Genomic DNA, 20,993 nt, shown 5'->3' on the forward strand with positions numbered 1-20,993 from the left:
GTTCACGAGAGAACAGAACTTTAGATTTTTCTTTGCTCTGAATGGAGCCGCATATAATTTTGTTGTGCACACTGATTCAGTTGCTCGGTAAATATATGCATAATATATTCTGATTCCTGCTTCTCAAAAAATAGCATTTGCTAAATAAATCCATTTATATTTTGGACACCTTGACAAGTCAAAATATATATAGTACTGTATTATGGTGTAACTCCAATATAGAGTGAGTTATTTTTCAAATATAATATTGCACATTGTCTGATTTTAACTATTTAAAAGAGTAAAAACCTATAGACTGTATATTAAAGATAAACATAGCCATTAGTTAGCATACTCACCATCTTGGTGTTTTGAAGGTGTCAAGAGAGGAGTGGACCTGAGAACCACTGCTCTGTCATTTAACCTATAAGCTGCATGCTTATAGGTTAAATGACAGATGTTTAAGTTTCCATCGACCAGCATATCTTTGAGTCAGCTAACTTTTTCAGATCATCATGTTTTTTTTATCTAAAATAAAAGATTTACTTCAATACATTGGCCCGAAAGATTTTTTTTCAGGTCAAGAGTATCCCACTCTGAAATAAGTCATGTCGTATTTAGGTGAGCACTTGCTGTATTGTGTAGTGCATCTCAGCACTAAGACCGCTGAGGTCTGCAGCTGACAGCCTAACAAGAACAGGCTGCAGTAGGTGCATTTAGGCTGCATTTGAAACAATCCTGTCTGCTCTTACCTTTACTTCAACTTCTCAAGAATAAATTCATACAGCTGGAAATTCAGGTTTTTCATTTCAGGGTCAGAAATGAGAGATAGGTTAAAGGTTTGTGGACAGTTATAATAAAAATAAATTCTGTTTTTCTGTATATTTCAGATATTCACACGCTATGGGAAGTGCTACACATTTAATTCAGGCCAAGATGGAAAACCACTGCAGGTGACAACGAAGGGTGGGATGGGTAATGGCCTGGAGCTGATGTTGGATATCCAGCAGGATGAATACTTGCCTGTATGGGGAGAGACTGGTAAGCTTACCTTGAGGACATTTTATCCCTAGTTTTGAAGATTCACCTTACACCACAGGAAAAAATGTATCAGAGATTCTCTTCTTACCCCTAAGGGAGCGACTTGACTAGGTATATCGCACTCACTGTGAGTCCTTTTTATGTAACTGGGAAATATTAAACACATTTCGAAAAGCAAACAGATGTGTATCTGAACAAAATGTGTACACCAAAAAGTCAGAGTCCCTTACAGAAATGTTTGACACCTTTTGATTACTAATGAGTGATGAAATATATCCACCCACAGTTTCCCGGACACAATATAAAGGCAGATAAATACCGATCAGAAAATATTATTCTGATAGAATTGAATGAGTAGTCATACAGTCATTCACTCGGCCCACACACATCAAACAAGAGCAGATATGTAAAAACAATTAAGGCTCCTATTCTGGATCAAGCCATCATCAGAAGAGTCGGGCCTTCTCGGTGCTGCTTCAGGGAGCTCTGAAACAGATTTTAATGTGAACGCATATTCTGCAGTGTGTTTGCATCAATATTTTATAGGCACTGGAAAACGAACGTAAAGAAGCAGTTCAGTATGGTCACAGAAACACAATGCTCAGGATGGTTATTAAATATGAAACACAAAGGAGGCATTCATCTGTCCCGATTTAACTGTATTAATATAAGATGCTCTTCATGTAAGATTTTGAAATAACTTAAGACTTTTCCAAGAGGCCTTATGAAAATCAACATTTTCAAAAAACAAATGCTTTCATTATTCAAACTGACATGACACTGATCAGTAATTGATATGATTTAGCAGTTTGTAGAACATGTTTAAAATTTGTTTTAGGAAATATCTGTAACAACAACAGTAACGACAAGCCTATTGTATATAAGTATAACTTCAGATAGTGATCAGTGATAAACTTTGTTTTCTTGCACTTTTAGATTTAATACCAAATATAGTCAAGCAATGCTGTGAAAGCCCCAGAAACCTTTATGTTAACAGTTGCTGACAAAAACAGCAAACGAGACAGGCATAAAATGCCCCGGGCAATGAAGTTACAGGAGCAGGTGTTTGGGAAAGCTTCCCAGCACGCACAGGGCAAAGGATTTATGTTCTTCAAAATTTCCACTATTTCACACTTACAGGTGCAAGTGAAGATAGGTGATATGATGTGCATCCTGTCATTCAGATTTTGGGCTTGAAAAGGGTCATCTGGAGTTAATCTACAGACTGTACTATGAAGGAACTTTCTTTTTCACAGGGAAATATCTGGCAGGTGTAAATAAGAATATTAGGCCAAATGTATCTTAGGCATAAGTTCAATAAGGAAGATCTGTAATCACTCATCTGCCTACTTTCCCAGGTGTTTGGCTGCTTTTCTATTTCTTACATCACTTCTACTTTCCCACGCTGTCAAACTTAACACTGACTTCATCACTTCATCACTGCCCACCTTCTCTGAGCCAATCAGTCTCCGCTCAGTGTACTTTAAATATCACTGCTCATCTATCATCCTCCCTTTCAGACCTATTTCCACCACCCAAGTCTCTCAGAGCTCCCTCCAAGCCTCCGTTGTCTTTATCACCACAGCAGCGTCTAGACTCCAAATAATCACCAAATCACCAAACTGTGTTCCTTATCAACAAATCATGTTTGAGTCCTCCTATTGATCTCTCCTTATTGAACTATATATATATATATATATATATATATATATATATATATATATATAAATATATACTCCCACAAGTACTAAATGAAGATAATAAGCTGAGGCAGGTTACTGACAATAGATTCACTCCACTTGATGGACAAAAGATGTGACAGCAGTGAGTAGGTGTAGTTCATAGTTTACAGATTTGCTCTTAGTTCACTTCATATTTGCTGGGCATTTGATCCGCATGTTTGATTTGGCAAAGGTTTTACACCAGATGCCCTTCCTGTCGCAACCCTCCCCATTTATGTGGGCTTGGGACCGGCACTAAGAGTACACTGGCTTGTGAGATTGAGCTGGAAAGGTTGTGCAGCAGGTTAGAGTGATTAAGGATAGAGATGGAAATGTGTTAATGAGTGAGGAGAGTGTGCTGAGAAGATGAAATGAGTAAGAAAATAAGAGAGAGAGGAGCACAGATGGAGGGAAGTTAGTGAATCAGTACAAACAATTACTAGGGAGGAAGTCACGGCAGCTGTGAAGAGGGTGAAGAGTGGCTAGGAAAGCATATGATAGGGTGCCAAGCGAGGAACTGTAGCACTGCCTGAGGAAGTCAGGGGTGGCAAAGAAGTATGTGAGTGTGGTGCAAGACAAGGACAGCAAGACAGTGGTGAGTTGTCCAATAGGAGTGACATACGGCTTCAAATTGGGGGCAGCTCAGAGGGATTGACTTTGAGCTGCTTTTTGTTTGCAATAGTGATGGACAGGTTTACAGATGAGGTCAAGCAGGAGTCTTCGTGGATTATGATGTTTGCAGATGACATCGTTATCTGTAAAAGCAAGACAGAATACATGTGTGTGAATGAGAGGGGACAGGTGTAACAGTGAAGCTCCTGGGGTCAGCCATCCAAAGCAACAGATAGTGCACAAGAGCAGTGAAGAAGAGAGTGAAGGCAGGGTGGTGTGGGTGGAGACAAGTGTCAGGAGTGATTTGTGACAGAAGGATTGCAGCAAGAGTGAAAGGGAAGGTTTACAAGATGGTAGTGAGTCCTGCTATGATATATGGTTTGGAGATGGTAGCACTGACAAAAAGATAGAAGGAAGAGCTGGAGGTGAAGATGCTCAGATTTTCATTGTGAGTGACCTGCATGGACAGGATTAAAAATTAGAATATCAGAGGGACAGCTAAGGCTGAGCGGTTTGGAGACAAAAGTTAGAGAGGTATGGTTGAGGGATACTGGATATACTGGACAAAGGATATTGAATTTAGAGCTGCTAGGCAGCAGGAAAAGAGAAAGACCACAGAGAACGTTCATGGATGTAGTGAAGGAACACATGGCAGAGGATTGGTGTGACAGAGGAGGATGCTAGGGATAGGCTGAGATGGAAGCAGATGACCCGCTGTGACGACCCCTAAAGGGAGCAGCTGAAAGAAGAAGATTTGCTGGGCGCGTTAACATTTCCACATAACAAAAAATACACTTCTTAAGTGTTCAGTGATGCAGGACTGGAAAGGATAAAACAGAACAGCTGCATAAGGGGCAAATTTAACTCTGAAACGAAATGGACTTCATGTACAAAGTGATTATCTACCTTATCAAACAAAAGGCCTCTTATTTACAAACACACATTAATCCATGGAGGAAAAACCAGGTGCTAGGCTGCCCAATAGATCTTTTACATGCCAGACATTTTGACTTGTGAAATTAGGGAAAGTGCAAGCATTCCATTAAGTGTCCTAGTAAGCCATGATAGGGAGCCAGCATGCACAAAAGCAAGACTTAACTAAGTGCAATGCAGCACAATGCATTAGTATTGTATTTTGTATATATTCAATTTGTTTTCTCTGTGCTTTTGAAACATATTTTAAGGCGTTTGTAGTGAGGGTAGCACGACAGATGTTTACTTTGATTACACAAACATTATGTAGGAGTAGGTAATGGATAATAGGTATCCATCCATCCATTTTCTTCCACTTATCATTTTCAGCCTATCAAGAGGCAAGAGGCAGGGTACACCCCGGACAGGCCGCCAGCCTGTCACAGGGCTAGCACAGAGAGACAGACATTCATACCTATGAGCAATTTAGACTCACCAATTAACCTAACTAAATGCCTCTGTGTTGTCAATACAAACAATGGCAGTAAGAAAGATTGTTTTAAATAGCTCTATATATCATTATTATCACTTTGACCTTCAGATCAATCTATTGACCTTAAAGAAGAGCTGAGAGAGCAAATGTGACATATTTTAAATCTTTATGCGCTGCTTTCTATATATTGACAATACACACCACACTTGTTAGAATCATGGTTTCTAAGTTATAAGGCTTTTTGTCAAATTTCGACCAATAAATGATTAAGTTGACCTTGAAAACCTTGGTGAATGTAAGCCAAATTTTAATGGATTGTTAACATGACCTCACTCTACACCCCTACAAAGGTTTATCACAATTCATTCAAAACTTTTCAAGCTATCATGTTCACACAGGATGACCACACAGAATGACACGCACACATGCAAACACTACCAAAAACATTGGAGGAGGTAATAATAAACCTGTGCATTTTCTGCTGCGACAAGTCAAGATGTCTCCTGCAAAAGAGATCTATGAAAGCAACTTTCCCAAGACTGTGGACAAGAGGAATCAGAGATTGAATCAGCAATTCTTTAACATTTTAATGAGAGATCATTAGGAGGAATTGAACATGATTTACTGATATACAGAATTAAATTAAGCTATTAGTGATTAGACTTCTGCATATCGAAGCCGAATGAAATTCCAGTGCTGACAGGAATTAGGGCAGGACATCCCCCGATGACTAGACGCTAGAGGAACAGGTGGTGGTGAAGATAAAGATGGAGGCTTGGAAGGAGCACTGAGTGATTGGGGTGAGGAGGAGATGGGGAGGAGGTGGGCTGCACGAATGAGTCTACAAGGGAGAATGACAGGTAAGCACTGATATTAAAATATGCTGAGCGGTGGCTGATTGGCTTGAAGGCGGACAGAAAGATGATTGGACCAGAGTAATGATGTCAGCTTTGAGTCTGAACGCATGGGAAAGTGGAAGTGATGTGAAGAATAAACTATCAGCCAACCACCCAGGAAAGCAGAGAGAGGAGTGAATTCAAATCTTCCTTATGGAATTTATGCCTAAGCTTCATTTATTGTCTGTTTGCTAAATACAAACAGAAATTCATGGTATAAATGGTGAATATTAACAAATATATGAAAATCAAAAAAATATAATAAATATATAAATATAAGATAAATGAAACCCAGGTCTAGTTACCAGAGAAAAACTTCCTAGTGCCCTAGATATCCAAACTATCTGTCATTAATGTGTGCAGCAGCATCAAGTGTGTTTAAATACTGATGCTGTAACACCCTCCATGTCTTCCAGATGGTTATTTCATAAAATGTCAGTTACACTGGTGTTTGAACTAGCCTAGCACAACTCAAAAACCAATATTTTATACTAAAATAAATAAACCAGTTCAGAAACCATGAGCATACTTCCTAAAGTGGCATCAAAAAGTAAAGTAGAAATGACTAATTCTGATTTGTTGAACTTAGTCGCCCATGTCTATTCCAAAGATGAGAAAAGTGAGCTCAGGGAAAAGGTCAAGTGTCGTCTGCACAAAAGACGCCAGCAGAGCAACACAAACTCAATCTTCCCTCCACAGTTGGTATATTGTGAAAAAAATAAATAAATAAAAGGTAATGTGCCAGGAGGGGAGAAGGTGTAAGGACATAGAAGGACCAGCAGCACATCGATCCATGTAATAGAGAAACAGCAGCTTCTGAGATCAAAAAGAATCACCAGACACAACTCCGTTCACAGGCCTGTAGGATTCGTGAGTAAAAGCAAAGCAGCAGAGTGACTTTATAATGAGACAGGTGGGATTAAACACATGCACAGAAAGATAAAATGGAGGTACGAGTATTTTTTTTTTTTACAGGTGTAGGTGAACTTGTTTTGATGTAATCAGAGATCCTAACGTGTACTAGGGAAGTTGGATGCAAACTTTAAAAAAATCTGCTTTAAAATGTTTTGGTTTTTGTTGTTTGATTGTTTTGTTTACTTGTTTTTTAAAGGGACAGGATCTTTCAGCATGACCAGCTGCCCATTTTAACAGTTTTACCTAGAGGAAAAAAATCAGAGGAGAAAAGCCCTTCAGAGCTCTGACCTAAATCCCATAGAGCACCTATGGGATGTCACGGAGAAAATTGTCAGCCTTGAAAGCTTCTGTGACTGAAAAATGGAGGGAAATATTGCCACAGTTGCTACAGAAATTGGTGACTAGATTTATGTCCAGACAACGATGACAAACTAAATTCTAAACCGTTCTAACTGAAATCTTACTGAAGCCACTATCAAGTGTCCAAATTCTTTTTTTATCTTCATTTTAATTTTCTTGACATTTGACATTTAATGCAGTGAAATTCAGCTAGTGTCCAGTACTTATTTAGGACCACTGTACTTATCCTCCGCAGAGTCTCAGGGGGGTAACGCATATGCTAGAATCCACAAAGGTTACTCCCAGGACAGGATGTCAGTCTGCATATACTATATTTATATGAAAGTGTCCATTTAATTTATATGGACACTCATATTAACACCTCTAGGTAAACAAGAGCAGTTAGAGACTGCAAACCTTGACCAAGGCTGGAAATTGTCTGTTTCTGGACTCAGATCCTTTTCAGTTTGATATGTATTTGTAAAGATATGATGTAAAATGTCAGATTTATAAATAATTCTTTCAAAAAAAAATTCCTGAATTGAGATCTGGATCCATATCAGCTTCAAAAGTTGGTGATACCTAAGTCGGCCCTAGCCCCACTTCTGCTAAAACCCTCGTGTGCATCCATCCATAACGTTTTGAGTAATTCTGCTAACAAACAGGAAGATAAACAGGCAAATCAAACCAGTCGATGGAGATAATTAGGAGTTTAAGCTTCACCATATCTGCATTTCTTTAGACAGTGGGAGGAAATGGGAGCAACAAGATCATGTTTTAGGAAGAAGAAAGTAATCACAGGGGACCACAGCAGGATAAAATTAATTTGAAAATGTGTCTGGTGGCAGCTGTGAAAACACATATATTTTTTTTTTCATACTAAAAACTGACAGGGCTATAATTTTATTGTTAGCCACTCCTGTTTATTGGCTTCTCTGCTGAGAAATATTGTTACATACCTGGCATTATTTCAGGAAAAAAGCACAGGCAGTGAAACAATGTTGAGGCAACTTATTATGCTTGTATAGTTTGGTCAGTCTTCCATTTTGTTACATGGTTTACCCCAAATATGATTACTTCAGTTGTATACAGAAGACAGATGTCCATTACTTAGAGAAGGCATGCACTTATGCAAACAAGAGCTTGGGCACGACATATGTATATGTTCTGCTTTAAGCTTCAAGCATTCGTCTAGGCTGCCGCAGCAGAAAATGGCTTTGTATATCAGAAACGCAGTGTGCAACAGTTAAACTCTGTCTCTCTTTGTAAAAGCTCTCCTGCTGAATTCCAGCCACATTTCAGAGCACTTTAATTGAAAATAGTGAGAAAGCCTAGCACTTAGACGATGATAGCAAGTGACAACTGGAAAGAAAAGGCGGCAGGAAACAGACATCCTACTTTATCCCCAAGCCAGTGCTCAAAGAAGCTCAACCTCTTGAATCCAACCTGCCATCGCCATGATAAGCAGGTCCAGGGTTCTGCAAAAGTATGTTTGCACAAGTATAGGATTGAGTCACCATCTCATTGTGAGGTTTCCTTAATCTCAGTATCAAAGAGGCCCGTCTGCTTCCGTTAGAATCTATACAGCAGAGTGCTGTAGCAAGGCAAGCTGTCAGGCTTATTGATTTTCATTTTATCCTCATCATCATTTATTTATTAATTTTATGCATTCCCTCTCGCATGCCCTTGTAGTGCATAAGACTCCTGTGGGGCATGTATTGTTATCAGCCTGTCTATTTGGGAAGTCCACCTTCTTTATCCTGTCACTTCTCATTCCAGCTATTAACTCCTAAAAGTCCACAATGCATTTGTCATCCATGGAAAATCGTATGGATTACTAATGAATGACTCCACCAGGATAGTTCTTTCCCGCTCAGTTGAGACCACAGTTTTTCTCATTTTCTTTTAACCTTCTTTAAGTTTTAAGTTTCAGTATGTTTATTACCCACTGGCTGAGTAATTCCAGTACTGCAAAGCTTTGCCTCCATCTGACTCGTAGCAATTGCTGCCGGTTTGATCATGCGGGCCAATCTGTGCATACAGCTCATCATCCTCGTTGTAAATGTCCTAACCTCTTCTTGTCAACAGACGAGACATCGTTTGAAGCAGGGATCAAAGTTCAGATCCACACCCAAGATGAGCCGCCGTTCATAGACCAGCTGGGCTTCGGAGTGGCACCGGGATTTCAGACCTTTGTCTCCTGTCAGGAACAACGGGTATGTCCTTGGAAAGATGACACAAATGAAATACCGAAACAACAATAACATACGGTATCACAGCATGTTTTGTAAACAAGATGCTAGAAGATAATAGCTGTTTCTCGCAGTTTTAAAAAGTCATTGCCTGCAAAAAAAAAATATAATCTGTTGCACTTTCAAAATGATGAAAACATTATTCCGCCTTTCAAATCTATGGATAATTTTGGTATTTTTAGTCTATTTTCTTTATCTATCAGCAAAATGTAGCAATTACTCCTACAGAAAAGACTGCTAGTCGCCCCTCAAAAAGTACTCCTATAATTTAGCATTGCACTCTTATAGCACATACAGATGCAGGAATACTGTGGGGCTTTTTTTGTTTGGGGGGGGGGGGGGGGGTTAACACACAGTCTCTGGTGCATTTATTACCCACAATGCAGCTTTAGCTCTCAGGATGAGATTCAGGTGCATTCACTGGTATGTGTCCTTGAGGCAGAAATGAGTAGCGGAGGACTGAGGTCACTTTTTTCAAACTTTACAAGCTGAGACATACTTTATTTTCAAACTTCAGTATTCAGTCCTACCTGACACTGCTTTAAGTGACATAACTTAATTTATTTTTGACGTATGATGTAGCAGTCCCCAAAACAATGCCCTTTCAAATATGCACTCCTTTCTATTCGTTCGACAGGATCTTGAGCTTCATGTCTAAATTAAAATAGAAATTCAAATTCCATAAAGGTTGCAATTCCCTTATTACTAGGACCTAGTGACATTTTAATATCATTTTCAGCACACACACATTTAAAATGCATAAAATTACAGTGACATATTATAACCATGCTTTTTCCCTATGTCTTTTTGAGTTGCTTAGCTCACCGAAAAATTCCCTAATGAGCAATAATATGTGCATAATAACAGTTTATCTTAATAACTCTTTCTGCATTTTAGCTTTCTAATAAGATTAACATATGTTTTTAATGTGTTTTCACTACTTATATATCAGATGACAAATCTTTCTCAGAGCCTTTATGCAAGGGGTCTCAGCAGCACAAAGAGAAAAGAGGGAGAGAGAGAGAGAGACCCTGCTCCTGCTGGCTGTGGCAGAGGGATGTAAATGTTCCAAAGTGTAGTTACTCTTCACTAGAGTCAATGTTCATTGACATAAGTGCAACAAATCTTTTGCAGTTATTGAAAGTACCACTCTCGTAATGTGTGCCTGTCTCAGCGCTGACTTGGGTATGTGCAAATGAAGCTGTTAGCAACACTAAACGTGAAAAGTGACCCATGTCACTTCAGCAGATTGATGAGGGCCACAAGTGTTGCATATCACTGAAAACGCCTTTAGATGTGTAAAACTGAGGGAATCAGTATTTATACAGTTGCTTGGGCTTATGGTGCCCTCAAAGAGGAGGTGCCTTAAGTGTCTTAGTCAGCATGAAATCAACTTATCTAGTGTGATGGGATTTTGCATGCTGGCCCACATCATCAGTAATGTGTGTTTAGTCACTGAAGATTTTTTAATGTCTTGCAACATCAGACATCCCCGCATTGCTCAGGTTACCCTTCTGGGGTTGATCAAGCCCTGGCCCACGTCCCAGTAGCACTCACACTTTACTGCTCACTCTCCTTGATTCAAAACCATCTGGAAGATCTTTCTGCAGCCTCTCAGGCACTCCTGATGCCTCTGCCCTTGTCTGCCTCGTCACTCGTGAGACTGATAGCTTTGCTGAACTTTCCTCTGACAGTCAGTATCTCAGTCGCTTGAAATTTAAGGCGTGAGTACAAGCTGTTCAATTTGTGAGCTTATCAAAAACATTCGCTGCAGTTTAAAGCTCCAGTAGGGATATTTTATTTAAATATTAACATATGGTAATCTTAAAAGGCTGCTAGTGCTAAAATCACTGATAACTGTCCCTCTGCACATATTAATCAACAAATCACACTGTAAGTCAGACTACACAAATTTTATCCTCTGTGAGCTGAACACTTGCTAGTATTTAGCTGGTTGGGAAGAACTGAAATTAAAACACACACCAAGTCACACTGCACATGTGGCTCAGTGACTGAGCCGTCCAGGAGAGTAACATTTTTCATTGGTACTGCTCAAGGCTTTTGTCAGACCACAGGGATTTGAAATGACAAGACCCACGAGGTAAGGAATGCACTATCAGCACTATGCCATGTTGGAGTAAAAATGCTATTCTTCTTTGACAAAAAAGAACATTAAAAATACATTCCTGGGAATGCTGTGTTTCACATCAAAGTTTCCCACAAACGCTTTTTCCTTCATTAATATGATGGAGGTTGAAAAGGCTATTTTGTTAGCTGGAAAGATCTGCCACAAACAGGCTGTTCATGTGTGTATGCTCCTTGGAATACAGTGCAGCCCTAATAGTTACCCACACGGGGCCTTAACACAAATTAAGGAACATAACTTTCCCCCAGCTTGTCGGTCGGTCTTGCTGAGTGAAATGAAGTGTATGTAGGTTATTCCTCTGAACTGTGACTAATTCTGTGGGTGCAGTCAGTCAAATCACATAGTCTGGGCGCTAATATGCTACAGAACCATACAAAATAAATGGAGAGAGAAAGAGGTGGATTTGAGCTCAGCCCTTCCACATCCACACTACCATTGAGTGTGTCCCAGTGTCGGCAGGCTGCAGCAGGATTTTGCATGCTATTAACGTCGCGTCTGCAGGAGAGTGTCCTTCTTTGTTTTTCTCTATTTCCCCACTAGCTCCATTACTTTTTTCCTCCCCAACAGTCATTACAATTCCTCTAATACAATTCCCCTCTCTTTAATATGATTCTACAATCTCTCCCTTCCCCCTTTCCCTCCTCGTTCTGTCTCTATTTATTTATTCCATTGTCTGGCAGGCTCACTCTTCATTAATCTAATGCAGTTTGCTCACATTCATTCATCTCCCTGTTTCAGCAGTCCTGTAGTGTAAAGCTGTTGGGGACTTTCCAGCCAGCCAAGCTGTCACTCACCGTGATCCGGAAAAAGAAAAATCTGCAATATCCCTCTACTTTACACACAAAGTAAAAAAATATAAAATGATGTTTCTCCCAGCATTTCTCTGTTTGCCTCCTTTTCTGTCCACAGTCATCCCTGCTCTCTACCTTTTACTCTTTCTTTCTCTCACGATTTGTTTTCTACTTTGAGATTTGTTCAACAGCACACTAAAATATCCCGAAATCTTACTCCAGATTTACTTTGTCCACACTTGCAGCAGCTTTTGTTGTTTAACCAAAGGGAAATAATGTTGCCACAGAGTGGTTTTGGAAGCCTGGCAAGAGCTTTTGGAAATGCAGGGAAATCTAAATAGTAGACCAACGCACATAAAAGAGCTATTTTCAAGTTATATAGCTCCTTCAATAGATGTAGTCCACATGACATGGTGAATAAATGCAGATGCACCCATTATCGATTATCACATTTTACCATGCTGTGATGGTTTTTATTTTCAGTTTGACTTTGAGAAGTGTCCTTGATGTTAAAATAATCAGAAGAATTATATTATAAATTATATATTATAATTATATTCTCCTGATTAGGTGATGAGATTTTAGTTTGCACTGTCTGTTTTACTTGAGTGCACTGCACTGTATGTGACTACATATGACTATTGTATTTGCATGTTGAACATCCCCTGGGGTTATTAGTAACCAAATCCATTTTGTGATACCCGTGGCTGCCTCGTGCCCTCCACTACAGATTGTAAAATGCTGGTCGCTAAATCACAACAGGGGCCTTTAATTTATTGCCATGCGAGCACTCAGTGATGCACTGATTGAACTGATGAGACAGAAGCACATATTGGCTTTTTTTTTTTAATATAGTTTCCTACTTCATTTAACACATCACATTTTTCTCTTTTGTTAGTTAAGGCAGATGAAATGTAAATGAATACGGCAAGTGTTGTGATGTAACATGCAAATTGCAAAATGCATTCCTCTGGAAGGAGTTTATTTTGTCTTACATACACAGTATAAAGCTAACTCAATTGTGCACAGGATTCATTTAGGCTTGGTTTTGAGTAACTTTTCATTTAACATTTTAATTATTATCCCAGTTATTTTTTTTTAAATAGAATTATTTCCATTGTTCCTAGAGCAGGGGCTGTGATTAAACCTTCTTTATTCATGTTTTGTTTATATTTATTAGTCTTAGGAATATGCTGGTCAACACTCTGCTGATAATTTGTGGTTCATCTTTTGCTTCCTATAGCCCCTTTCAGATATTCACTGCTTTTCAACAATCTGAAGGCATCTGAAAGCGTCAGCTTCATGTTGGAATGCACACCTTGGTCACTTTTCCATATAAGCAATGAGAAAGCTCTTACTAAGTCTAACAAGACTGGCATATTACTTTCAACACAAGTCTGAATGGATCCTATATAGATAGGCACGCATAAGACTGACTATCCAGGATGCTCAAGAGGTAGAGCGGGTCATCTGCTAATCGGAAGGTTTGTGGTTCAGTTCCTGGCTGCTCTAGTCTGCATGCAAAGTGTCCTTGGGGGAGATACTGAACCCTGACCCCAATGCACTCATCAGAGTGTGAACGTTAGATAGGAAAATACTTGGATGTAGAAGAGCAGGGAAAAAGTGTTGAATAAAGCGCTTTGAGTGCTCAGCTAAGTAGAAAAGCACTATATGGTCCAGTCCATTTACCATCTTTATGAGTTGCTCAACTCACTACAAGATGATTTTTTTGAAGAATGCCCGAAACATTAGTGTCATAGAGAAATACATCTTTTGGCATGAGACACCTGCTTTCAGTCGCTGTCTGTCTGTTACCATTTAACATATGACAAACAGGCTTTGTCTGCAAACAAGACAAAGGCTCAGCATCAGGCATTTTCAAAATTTCAGCACTACTCAGTTTAATTATACGGCCCATTTAAGAGCATAAGAAGCTGACCAACTCAATTACATTTATTTATATAGCGCCAAATCATAACAAACATATAATAACACTATAAACACTCATCCCTCACTCACTTTGCTCTATAATTTTATACTAGTTACACATCAAATGTTTATAAAATTTTACTTTATGATAAAGTCCTTACCATAGTAAAAATAGACTTAGATACAGGTCAGATTAATAAAACTCTCCAATAATGTATATAATTTAAGTTCTGAGAAAATGTTAGCTGGGACTTGAGTTAGTTTGTTGCTTCCAGCTGTTTATCAAAGTCTGTTTTCTGAGGTCATTATATAACTGCAGCATCAGACAGTAACATATATCAACCTGGGTGGGTGAGAGGAACAAGAAATGAGAAAAAGTCAAGCATAGGGGGGAAAAGGTCAAACCGTTTACACTGTAACAGCACCGCCGAAGAAATAACAAAACATCGACTTATGCTTTTATCTGACCCAAAATCTGTGTGAAGGATCATGACAGGTCTCCAACTATGACCATCAAATTTAAATGGAAGATCACAGTTTCCAAACCCAAAGGTAGTGACTCAGGTGAGGAGCGAGATCAGAAGCACGTTCAACATTTTTTCAAACACTTATCTACCCCGTTTATCAGATTTGCCTCTCTGTGACTTCATCCACTTGCCAAAAATGAAAAGGAAGTTGAAGATTTGCCATTTTGACACTCTGGAGTAGATCGAGCACACGGTGCAGAGGCACAGCTACTACAGGACATAATGAGACTTCTACAGTGTGAAGTATGTGCTAAAGAAGCTACACTGACAAATCGCTGCAGAGTTGCATGATCTTAAAGAGATATCAGATTAATTTATTTAGATTTTTTGGCCACAGTGGCATTTTTGTTGACAGTGTAGAGAGAGGGAATGGGGGAAAGACACAGGGGCAAATCGGCAACAGGCCAGGACTCGAACCCACAGCATGTGCATGTGGTCGCCTGCTTCACCACTGAGCCACCCAGGCACCCGTATCAGATTAATTTAAATCAAATAAAGTTTTTAGGGTTTTTAGAGGCCCATTACATTAAATACCTCACATCTTGACATACTTTCATATATTTCCATTTTAAAATCTGAAAAGGAAGAGCTCCTCAGGTGGCGCCCAACTTTCATTGAGTGTTTTGAGTCTTAAATACCACATTTTCTAGACAGTGGGCCAACTCACAGTCCTGATCCTGCTAGTTGCTAAATCTTCTCCACCCTTTTATGCCAGAGCCAACATCAGGAGTCTGTTTCAGCCTTTGGGCTCCACACAGACTGCGAGGGACTGTTAGGGAATACCACAACCTCCACAGGGAACAGCAAGTCTGCCACCCTTGAAGTTTATAAAAGCTGAGCAGTTGTTGGTCTTCCATTCTCCTTCCTCTGCAAAGCCTTTTTCCTATTGTGTGGTCAGCTCCACTGAAATGATTTTCCTCCCTGTCTTTGACCAAATAGCTACATCTGTGGGGGAAGAATTGGTTTTGGTTTGGTGATATTTTATTCTTTTCTGATCCACAGTGCATGCAAGCATCTGCAAAATGTTATTGTGGTACCATCTGTATATGCCTTCGGTTCTTTTTTCACCAGACCAGCAGTTCAGTGGTGCCTTTGTTCACTGGGACAGGGAGAGTATTATAGTTCTTCTCTCCTTGGAGTTTACTCTTGCCGGTTCTTGTTCTCTGATGCAACAAGGCCTTGCAAGCTATTCCAATTATGCCCCATTTCCTGAGTAAGCTCTCTTTTTGTTGTATAGTTGTGTTGGCAGCCCATTTCTGTCAACGCCAGGTTGTCAACTTCCTTGACATGCTCTTTCCTCAAGCCCTAGTAGATCGTGATAAGCATGCACTTGACTACTTTAAGCTCCTCTGCTAGGCAGGACAAGGGGAGCTGTAGCTAGCAGATGCAGGCTAACTGACATGACATGAGGTGTTTCTCCTCTTCCCTCTTCCATCCATCAAGTGATAAGGGTGGTTCAAAGAGGATACTACTATAGAATCATATGTTTAGTGCTACTATGCTGATGTTCAGGGAAATGTGAAGGATTGCAAGAATGCAGTGTGCAAGATAAAGCGGAGCATAAACAGAAGTCAAAGACAGAGTAGCTACTAGTGTATGAGATTGCCAAGGAGTGACATAACTAACATTTGTGGATTTGAATACAGGGCACATGTTTGGTCCTACGGAAAAGCTGTTTAGAGTGAAATTCTTACAACATCTCAGCTCTACTAAACAGCTGATACTATTCAGTTCCTGCATAAAGAGTGGGCAGCACAATGAAAGCACAGAGGGAGACTAGGAATAGCAGAAGCGTAGGAGAGAAGCTCCTACGCTTCAATAACCACAACTCACATGTCTATGAAGTAAGAATCAGATTCGTGTTCTTTGCCAAATGCTGCAAATGTGTAAAGACCTTTCATATAGACAGAGTAATAAGTTTCACATTTTGAGAAAAACTGAGATGAAAAAATAGTATATTTGAAAACAAGCGGTGCCTGGCATAACAAACCCCGCCCCCAGGAGACGTTTAACTGATTTTAACTTCGTCCATCTCACAAACATATCACCCTCCAAACATTGAATCACCAAAATAACACATTGGTCCTAGTGCCCATAATTTTCCAAGGTTTAAAAAGTTGAACTAAAATAACTTTCATGCCATGGTCATTTTCATTTTTTATAGAAACTTTATCTCTTGTAATGAGAAAATATGTGATTTGTCAGGTGGGCAGTAATAAGGGAATAGAGTGATTAGACTGACAGAGTCAAAAGTTGTGTCATATATTAGAGTATCTGGATCATATCCCAATCAAATGGTACATATCCATGGATGATAGTGATATGCTTCTTACTGCAACAAGTTAAATTTTTTTACTGTGAAAATCAAAAACATATTTGACAAACTATTTTTATAACTTAAAATACAAATATAAGTTCTAATTTTCAAAAACTTATGCGCAAATTTAACAATGAACAAAGTTATATACAACAATTTATATTAAAATGCGGGCAATGCCTCAGGTGTTTTTTGTACAACTATTTACAAAACGGTCAGGTTTCGCATTAAGATGCCACACAAATTATTTTTGTCATTCCAAAAAACAGTTCCTATTCACCACAGTTCAGACCTGACACTTCCAGGTGTGTCACTCCTCCTGTTGTGCACCTGGAGACAGCATTTACATTAGTGGCTGCCTTTGGTGGCTTTTTGACCAGCATCTGCCTTGTCCATGACTACACAACACACTAAACCAGTGATTCTCAAATCCAGGCCTCGTGGCCCAGTGTCCTGCAGGTTTTAGATGTGTCCCTGATCAACACACCTGAATCAAATGGCTGAATTACCTTCTCAGTATGTAGTCAAGTTCTCCAGAGTCCTGTTAATGACTTCTATATTTGACTCAGGTGTGTTGATGCAGAGACACATCTAAAACCTGCAGGACACTGGGCCTGGATTTGAGAACCACTCCACTAAACACACTACAAACAAACTATGCACTCCAAAAATCTCTCAAATTTCAAAATTCACTATCAGTATCGCTGTCTCTCTTTCACCCCGTCACTTCCACAATTTTCACCTGTTCCTCAGCAACCAAATGCCACACGTTACCATATCATTTTTTGATTGGTTGATGTGGTGCGTTTTTCCACCAATGGGAAAGTCTGGATTTTGTTTCTTTGTTGTTTGTTTTTGCTCACAAGCACTTTCTGCTAGTCCAGATTTTACCATTTTTTCCCGCATCACATGTGAGGACAATATACAGGAGAAGGTTTGCCGTGAATTATTGATCATAACTCCAGTCTTCCTTGTTCTATTAACACAATTTAAAAACCAGTACGTAGTTTGATGTCCACATTTTTGACACAAGTTGTCAAAAGTGTGTCACTGAGGCCACATCCTGCTTGAATGTCAATTTAATTTCACAATGTTATTTGGATGCACCTGCGCGTCCGTTGACTCCGGAGGGCCAAAGATAGGGATTATTGGGGGGGAGGACAGGGTATTGTTTTTGCAGTGTCTGTGTCTCCTGTTTGTTTGTTAACAATATTACAGTAAAAATACCCGTCCAATTCATAGCAGATTTGCATGAATCACCTGCCATAATTGGGTCTAGGTCAGAGGTCAAGTTTCCTGAAAATCTTGTGAACACGATAACTCGAGAACGATTTCACCTAGGATGTTCAAATTCATACCATAGGTGCATCAACTAAACATCTTGGATTTAGTTCTCACCATAATAATGCCAATCACAGATAATGACACAGTATTCTCAGTGGTTCATATTTATTAGGATTTTAGCATTTCTTATTCCTGTTCTTACTTAGCCATTTACAAGACACTAAGTCACATACGTACCCCATTAAGATCCACTGAGATGTGGTAATTATGCGTTGTAGAACCTGTGCTTCCAGGGGATTTGTGCCACCTATAGATTCTACTGCCAGGAGGCTGAGGGGTAGCACTGGTGGATGATGGTATTTTTTTATTTTTTTTTTTGTTCAGTCACTGAAAGCATCTTTTCATGCTTAAATTTGGTTTAAAAATGAAACTGATCCAATACAGATTCTGGATTATCAGATTACTTGAATTTAGCATAGCAAACACCATTTATATTCATAAATTTAAAGTTATTTTAGTTCAACTTTTTAAACCTTGGACATGGACAATAGGATTATGTGTTATTTCAGTGTTTCAAATCAGCTAAAACAACTGCCAGGGATGTGTTGTTTGTTGTTTATCTATATTGTGTTAATAATATATGTTTGATAAAATTGTAAATATGTAATTGTTCTTTTTGTAGGCTCTCTTGCTACGTCCATTCACATGTACTGTGTTTTCAAAATTTTCCAAAAAAGAGATGATATTAATATTGTGAATATTTTTGGCCACAACCATGAGGTGAAAATGTCGTCAGTCCTACTGATGTGTCACAGGATGATGTTCAGTAGATAGCGATCTCCATGATTAAAGTGTTTGTGCCTCTCTTTCAGCTGACATACCTGCCACCACCATGGGGTGACTGCAAATCCACACCGATGGACTCGGACTTTTTCAGCACTTACAGCATCACGGCCTGCCGGATCGACTGTGAAACACGATACTTGGTGGATAACTGTAACTGCAGGATGGTCCACATGCCTGGTAGGAACCAGAAGGGGCACTTCACTGCTGGATACAGATATATCTTGTATTTATAAAGATGTGAAGTGCTCTGGAGTCTGTTATTGTAATCTCACAGGAAATACTTTCATTTGAAGTTGCAGTCACAAAAATTATTTTTGAGGAGCAAAACATTTTTTCCAGCAAGTGCTGAAAATCTGATATTTTCACACTCCAGTGAATCGGAAAACTCAACTGTTTTCACTTTGTTTGCACAGTGATTACAGCTGGCATTTGCTGTCTCCCTCCTACACTTAATCACTGTGTGGCATCTCTGATGGCAAATTGAAAAGGAGTTTGGCACAGAGGAAACATTTGCTCCTGGCCTCCGTTAACCCTCACTTACCTGTCCAATTATTGTTAATGCCTCTCTCTTCAATCTGAGAGACCCGTGTTTGCATATAGACAGCCTGACAATCTGTCTGTGTGATAATCAGGATTAGTTGCTATCTTATAGTGATTGTGCAGATGATTACTGCAAGTCTACAGGGAACCTCTTCATCTTCTGCTGCTATTCATCTCTCCAATCTCTGGACCAAAAAGCAGTCTACAGCCATTGCATTTCCTACCCTGTGTGATCCTGACAGACTGACAAGAATGGATCAACTGCCAGTGAGAGAAGGATCAAGGCAGGGGTGAATGAAAGTGGTGATGAGAGTCAACAAAAGTTAATGAAATCAATTATGAGATGAGATCAAATTTATGGCAAAAATCCAGTTGTGATAAGGACAGTAATTCTGGGACAACATTAATTATAAGTCCAGAACACCTTGCCTTTTGTGCTTCCTTGAAACCCCTTTTCCTTCCCTTGCTCCTTCTTTTTGCTCAGACTGTGAACATTGTGTTTCTTTTGCCTGTCCTTAGGAAATGCCCCATACTGCACCCCAGAGCAGTACAAGGAGTGTGCAGATCCTGCCTTGGGTAAGAGATAAGCCAGCATGCTGCTTGCATGGTGTGTATGTGTGTGCATGCATGTGCACTGTTCAGTGTATATGTCCCACTGTTCAGAGCTGCTGATCCGAGCTGATAACAGATAATAGTGTTCCTTCAGCCTGATAGTAGCCATTCTCAAAGTGTAAACCTCAAGCCTGCCACTGAGGCTCTCCTTTTCACACTCCCCTGTCTCTCCATCAACTGATACCTTTCAGTCCTTTCATGTCTGTTGCTTGTTTTCTTACTGACTTGCAATCTCTCATGTCTCACATGTCAGCCTCTGGCTGTTACTGTCTCTCTGACTCTGTCTTGATGTGGCTTATATCTTTTGTATTTCTTATAAGGGTCTCTGGGGTTGCTCCTCACGGCATCTTTTCACAACTTTTCTGTGACGCTTTTCATTCAGCTCATATTTTGTTTGTCATCCTGGGTTGACGATAAATCTGTCTGTCCCCTCGTCGCCTCTCTTTCAATCTCTATCTCTGGCTTTCTTCTCACTCTCTCCGTCTCTCTCTCTCTCTCTCCGTCTGACTACTTCATTTTTCAGACTTTCTTGTCGAGAAAGACAATGACTACTGTGTCTGTGAGACACCGTGCAACTTGACACGTTATGGTAAAGAGCTGTCCTTTGTCAAGATACCCAGCAAAGCATCAGCCAAGTACCTTGCCAAGAAATTCAATAAAACTGAGCAGTACATAGCGTAAGTACCATTTCTTTTTTTTATCCTTTATATATCCAACTATGGGTTTGCATTTACAGATCATTTTTACTTTTAATTCAGTATTTCACATTTATGCCTTTTGATGTATCCAATCTTTTTCTGCTCACTGAGAAGACGCTCCACATAAAGGAAGTGAGAGTTAG

General features: G+C 39.5%; 1 protein-coding gene across 2 annotated transcripts in view; it reads left to right on the top strand.

The window, feature by feature from the left end:
* asic1b (acid-sensing (proton-gated) ion channel 1b) overlaps positions 1 to 20,993 on the top strand; it is a 184,571-nt gene that overhangs the window by 153,529 nt on the left and 10,049 nt on the right. For both annotated transcript variants that reach the window (XM_030730358.1, XM_030730357.1), the window contains 5 exons: positions 870 to 1,020; positions 8,997 to 9,124; positions 19,027 to 19,177; positions 20,060 to 20,116; positions 20,676 to 20,829. In XM_030730358.1, coding sequence (XP_030586218.1) covers positions 870 to 1,020; positions 8,997 to 9,124; positions 19,027 to 19,177; positions 20,060 to 20,116; positions 20,676 to 20,829 — 641 coding nt within the window. The remainder of the gene's footprint in view (positions 1 to 869; positions 1,021 to 8,996; positions 9,125 to 19,026; positions 19,178 to 20,059; positions 20,117 to 20,675; positions 20,830 to 20,993) is intronic.

Source organism: Archocentrus centrarchus, chromosome 5, assembly GCF_007364275.1.
Source record: "Archocentrus centrarchus isolate MPI-CPG fArcCen1 chromosome 5, fArcCen1, whole genome shotgun sequence".
NCBI lineage: Eukaryota > Metazoa > Chordata > Actinopteri > Cichliformes > Cichlidae > Archocentrus > Archocentrus centrarchus.